The 6,000-nt window shown below is 45.1% G+C and overlaps 1 protein-coding gene across 2 annotated transcripts in view; it reads right to left on the bottom strand.

Moving 5' to 3' along the window:
* Window positions 1-419: 419 nt before the first annotated feature.
* The window catches only part of RCC1 (regulator of chromosome condensation 1), a 20,941-nt gene continuing 15,360 nt past the window's right edge, over window positions 420-6,000 (bottom strand). For both annotated transcript variants that reach the window (XM_069971618.1, XM_069971617.1), the window contains exons 7-10: window positions 5,071-5,223; window positions 2,502-2,621; window positions 2,261-2,413; window positions 420-1,117 (exon numbers count right to left, since the gene is read on the bottom strand). In XM_069971618.1, coding sequence (XP_069827719.1) covers window positions 948-1,117; window positions 2,261-2,413; window positions 2,502-2,621; window positions 5,071-5,223 — 596 coding nt within the window. In that variant the 3' untranslated portion in view covers window positions 420-947. The remainder of the gene's footprint in view (window positions 1,118-2,260; window positions 2,414-2,501; window positions 2,622-5,070; window positions 5,224-6,000) is intronic.

Raw genomic sequence — 6,000 nt, 5'->3', positions numbered from 1 at the left:
CCCCCGGGCCATAGACTCCATTATATTCTGCTGTCCGCCCAAAGAACTGACAAGTTTGCGGATAGAATAGAGTCTATGGCACGAGGTGGGGATGGGAGAGAGATTCAAGCGGCGGAATCGACAACAGGTTATCCACACAAATTCCGTAGTGTGCACATACATAGCCTTACTCGAATCCGTCAAACCTGGAGATATGGGATGGAGCTAAGCACGCTGCATAATGAGAGGTATTCAGCTCCCGAATCTCACTACAAACTAGTCAGAAGTTCTCTAACAAAAAGATTAGATAATTTTATGGCATTTAATTAACATTAGAATAAATCATTTTCGGAAAAAGAACTATAGCTATTACTTCTTCAATTATTGCTGGAACGGCAACAGAAGAACGAACATCTTATGAAGAAAAGAAAAAAAAAAAAAAAAGAAAGAAAAAGATTTATTCAAAAAAAGTTTAAAAAGATGTTTCACATCCCTGTCAGGTAAAATCGATTCAGACAACAATGGCAAAAGGAAGTGTGAAATTTCCTACAGTCATGCACACCCATACCACACTTATAAAAATAAAGCAATCTGCTTTTTTATGACTTTGGGTATTAAAAATAAAAATTTTTAACAAGTATAATAAATCTGAACAATAATGCTTGAGACAGTGGATTATAATCCGATGTGTCAGTGCCATAGGGACAGAGTCCAAAGGGGAAATCAAATGTTAAAATACAGGAGGGCGCATTGACTACAGGCAGATGTGTTTTATGAATTTCCGGGCAATACACAGGAAAGTAGAGAATACATGAGAACAGTAGAAGCTGATGTCCAACACCTCCCAGCAAGGACCTGGAGTATACAACCAGCGATCAATTAAAAGTGGCAAAGAGGTAAATGGAGGCGGCTCTGATGTGGTCTCCCCGCCGCCAACACTGACAATGATTGTCCTAAAACTGAGGTGGTTAGCTGCGATCTCTAACAAGGAGAACAGTGTGCTGGCCTCCACTGGACACAGTCAAAACTTCTCTGTTCTCCAGCTGTTTGCCGGTCATTTCATATGGGCTCCAGACATCATCCTCTTCACCGGTGCCAAGTTGTTGGTTGGTGCCCATACCCCAAGAGAAGACACGACCTACAGTAAAGAGAATTCAAATCTAAGATGACCAAAGACAAATAGGCATACTAAGTGTACAAATGTTATATATATCCCTTTCCTCTCACACATCGTGTATGATCACACTTGCAGATTTGCTGCAGCTCAGTGGCAGAAAACGTGCAGTATTTCTGCATCAAAACAAATCAATGCACTTTAAGGGGGTTGTCCATACTTTAACAACCATGTCTGCCTTCTTCCAGAAACAGCGCCTCTTCTGTCCTCAGTTTGTGTGGGGTTTGGCAGATCAGTTCCATTGAAGCGAATGGAGCAAAGTTGTAATACCATATACAACTTGGGGACAGGGGTGATGCTGTTTTTGCAAGAAAGTACCCGTTTTTTTCACTTCTGGATAACCCCTTTTTTTAAAAAAAAAAGTAAAGCGGTTATCCAGCGCTACAAAAACATGGCTACTTCTTCCAGAGACAGCCCCACTCTTGTCTCCAGCTGGGCAGGGTTTTGCTGCTCAGTTCCATTAAAGTGAATGGAGCTTAATTGCAAACCGCACCTGAACTGGAGACAAGAGTCGTGTTGTCTCTAAAAGGAAGTGGCCATGTTTTTGTAGCGTTGGATAACCCCTTTAAGTCATTTGAAGCAGCAGAAAATCCACAGTAGATGCTACTTTTTGGGGCATTTAAAGGGGTTATCCAGGATCGGAAAAAACAGCTACTTTCCTGCAAAAAAACAGCACCACCCCCTGTAATCAGGTTGTGGGTGGTATTGCAATTTAGCTCCATTCACTTCAATGGAACTGAGCTGCAAAACCCGCACCCAGGACAGGAATGGTGCTGTTCCTGGAAGAAAGCGGACATGTTTTTCTAAGCCTGGACAATCCCTTTATAAGAAGAATGAGGTGCGTTTTACAACATGCCTAGTGCTGAACTCAGATACAGGGACTACAGCAGGTGCAATGGTGAAGCAGCTCTGGGCAGGCTGTGACTGAGCAATGCATTCTGGGAATTTTAGTACTGAGCATCTGCTCAGCAAGGGAGCAGCGATTTTTGAAATGGTAGGGTTTAGGACTATACAGCGGTCAGGTAAGGATATGCTTCTGCAGCAAGTTTAATTTTACCTGTCAGAGGACCCCTTTAAGTACAGAGACACAGACGTGATGACACTTACCATCTCTAGACACAGCATAACTCACAGAAGCACCACAGGCCACAGAAGCGATCTTGGGTAGGTTAGGAATAGAGGTAGGCTCATTTTGTTCTGTTGCATTCTCCCCAAGACCAAGTCTGCCATATTCAGCGCGGCCAAGACTATAGGCATTCCCTTTAAATGGAAATAAAAGTAGATATATATGAGTACAATCATCGGCATTTGTTTAAGCAGCTACAACCACAAGTCTTTTGGTACTGACCTTCAGAGTCCACACAAACAGTATGATGCTGACCTCCGGAAAATGCCACCCAGGACTTGGTGGAGTTTTTGAATGATGTCAAGTTCTGAGGCGCAAAGCAGGAGTTAGTAGTCTTTGTCCCTGTAGAAGATAAGTTACATAAAAGATTGTCAAAGCTATGAAACACTGAGGGGAAATGCTTTATTTTAGTCTATAAGAACATCTAACAGCAGCAACACAAGCCTAGAGATGGTGATGGGCTGGGGTGACAATGGGCCTGTTCCCTGTGATGGAGTGTGTGTTGGAGGGGAACTGGTCGATCAGACCTCTGACCCACCAATAACACAGAATAGTTGTAGATGCTTCCTTATGCACTGAACGATACCTAGGTAACTGAATAACCAGCATTAATGATGGCAGCAACTGGATAAGACCTATCTATAACCTCAATGACGACATGCCGTATAGTTAAAGGGGTATTTTACTCAGGTAAAATACATGTTGATCCATCCCCCCCCTCCTGTAGGCTAACAATTCATTCCATACTTGTCATTACCTTTTCAGTCTTCTTTCCCCAGTTCTGAGCTGCTGCTTTTTCCTGGAGAGACAGTAAAGCTGTTCTGTCTCTAATCTGATTTCCCTCCTGCCCCCTCCCAAGACGGCTCATGTAAACAGTGTTCCTGGTCCTGTTACTGCACTCTAAGGCCGGGAGGGTTAAATTACAGTATAGGCCATAAGTAACTGGACCTTAGATTAACCCTCTGGCATTACAGAGTGCAGACAGTCGGTCAGGGACGCTGTTTACATGACCAGTAAAGAGGGGGGGGGGGGGGGGGGTGAGACAGAAAAGCTCACACACAGTTTTCTGGCAGCAGCTCAGAGCTGGTGAAAGGAGAGTTATAAGCTAACATGTACGGAATAAATTGTTAATTTATGTTGGGGGTGGGGAGGAGAAAATGGTTCAACATGTATTTTACCTTAAAGGAGAAGTCCGGCCAAAATTATTTTTTTTATATGTTATTACTTATGGAAAGTTATACAATTTTCTAATGTACATTAATTATGGGAAATGCTCATATACTGCTATTTCCCTTAATTTAGTGTATCAGGAAGTGTTAGAATTATCTCTGAAGCAGTGAAGTCACGACAAAAGGTGTAATTCCTATGCAGTGTCCAGCAGGGGGCGCTCTATATATAGAAGTCAGTGAGTACCATTGACTTCTATATATAGTGCGCCCCTGCTGGACACTCCATAGGAATTACAGTGTATGTAATGTAATGTTATGCACTGTACTTTTGTGACTTCATGAATACATTTATGGAATACTTTGGGGAGCAAGTGTCCTTGCTCCCCAAAGGATCCCATAAATGTATTCAATGAATACATTTGCTGGGCACCGAGCAGGGAGGGAGAGAGGTGCCATCTACCTCCCCCCCCCCTTGCTCGGTGCTGGGAACATATACACAGTGCTACTCCCCCATTATCTGCAGATAATGGGGGAGTAGTACCTGTGCTATCTTATCACTGCCCGCGCCGCCGCTCACACAGAGGCTGCTCTTCATGCCCCCCGCCGCTCCCCCTCCTCCTCCCGGCATCAAACTTACTATCATGCCGCTGATTCCCCGCCGCCCGCGCCGCTCCTCACTATCCGGCTGGCCGCTGACTCCCGCCCATCCGTTCCTCACACTATCTGGCCGCCGCTCTCTGCTCTTGCATGCCCGGCCGGGAGCACGGCGCTTCCTGGTGTCCCCGGCCAGGGTGGGGGCGGGCATGCAAAAGCAGAGAGCGGCGGCCAGATAGTGTGAGGAACGGGGCAAGCGGGCAGGAGTCAGGGGCCGGCCGGGTAGTGAGGAGCGCCGGGGAATCAGCGGCGCGATAGTAAGTTTGATGCCGGGAGGAGGAGGGGGAGCGGGGGGGGGGGGGGAGGGGGGGGGCATGAAGAGCAGCCCCTGTGTGAGCGGCGGTGGCGGCGGAGCGGGCGGTGATAAGATAGCACAGGTACTACTCCTGTGTAGTAGTGCTGTGTATATGTTCCCAGCACCGAGCAGGGAGGGGGGAGGTAGATGGCACCTTTCTCCCTCCCTGCTCGGTGCCCAGCAAATGTATTCATTGAATACATTTATGGGATACTTTGGGGAGCAAGGACACTTGCTCCCCAAAGTATTCCATAAATGTATTCATGAAGTCACAAAAGTACAGTGCATAACATTACATACACTGTAATTCCTATGGAGTGTCCAGCAGGGGCGCACTATATATAGAAGTCAATGGTACTCACTGACTTCTATATATAGAGCGCCCACTGCTGGACACTCCATAGGAATTCTAAAACTTCCTGATACACTAAATTAAGGGAAATAGCAGTATATGAGCATTTCCCATAATTAATGTACATTAGAAAATTGTAAGTAATAACATAAAAAAATAATTTTGGCCGGACTTCTCCTTTAAGTCATTGGTAAGCAAGGGGATAAAAGTCACCAGAAGTGACTTGGAACTTTAGATATTGTATTCATGTATGTGTTGTAAACCTGGTCTAAAACACAAAGTAGTATGAATGGGGAGACTGGAGAGATAACAATTACTTACCTAACTGGTGATAGTTGGAAAGGCCAAAACCATAAACATGACCCTCCCGTGAGATAGCGAATGTGAAGTAAGCACCGCAGAATACATCCTGAAACATCACACGTCCGCAGCCTTTAGCCTTCAGACGGATGCACTGAGGAATCAGTAATCTCTCTGTGGAAGATAACAAAAGGTTAAAACACACATTGATAACTATATTCCCACGTCGGATTAATTGAGAGGTGCAAGTCTGAGTCAGCCCTGCTTAACACACCCTCACCTGCACTATCCTATTAAAGACATTTGGAACATTGCAGAAATGAAGCACTTTAGACCTTCAGCCTTTTGTCTCCAGCCTTTTCCTCTTGTGAGGACAGCTCCCACTCCTCATGTCTGACTTGATGGCTACATGTGTATCTCTGAGTTAGTCAATGTATGTGCCTCCAGAAGTAATGTGAAATATGTTCGTGCAGGAAAGAAAAACTGGGATCGCTGGACAGAAAAATCCAGTAACCAATGTGGAAGGTATACACTGTCTTCACCCATCAGGGTTCTGCTGACGAGCCTCTTAGGCTGAGTTCACACTGCATTTTTGCAATCTGCTCAACGTATCCTTTTTTAATTACTTTTAAACGGACAGAAAATTTGTCAACACTACTTATGGAAGTGAATGGAAAAACGGATGACACAAATACATCAGTTCCCCCCCCCCCCCCCCCCCCCCCATAAAACGTATATGTTAAACGGATCGCAAAAATGCAGTGTGAACCCAGCCTTACCCGTTTAAACAACACTTACAAAAGTGCTAATAAAGCAGACGAATGTGGAGCGATCAGATGGCAGCTGCCGTTATAGCAGAGGCAGGAGGCGGCATAAGAAGGGGATCAGGCAATGAGCTATATAGCTGTCAGGGGGGAGGAAGTCCGGGGTCAGATATTTTTTTCAAAAGAG

The sequence above is a fragment of the Dendropsophus ebraccatus genome, chromosome 5, assembly GCF_027789765.1.
Source record: "Dendropsophus ebraccatus isolate aDenEbr1 chromosome 5, aDenEbr1.pat, whole genome shotgun sequence".
Classification (NCBI taxonomy): domain Eukaryota; kingdom Metazoa; phylum Chordata; class Amphibia; order Anura; family Hylidae; genus Dendropsophus; species Dendropsophus ebraccatus.
This window is presented reverse-complemented; position numbering and strand designations above follow the sequence as displayed.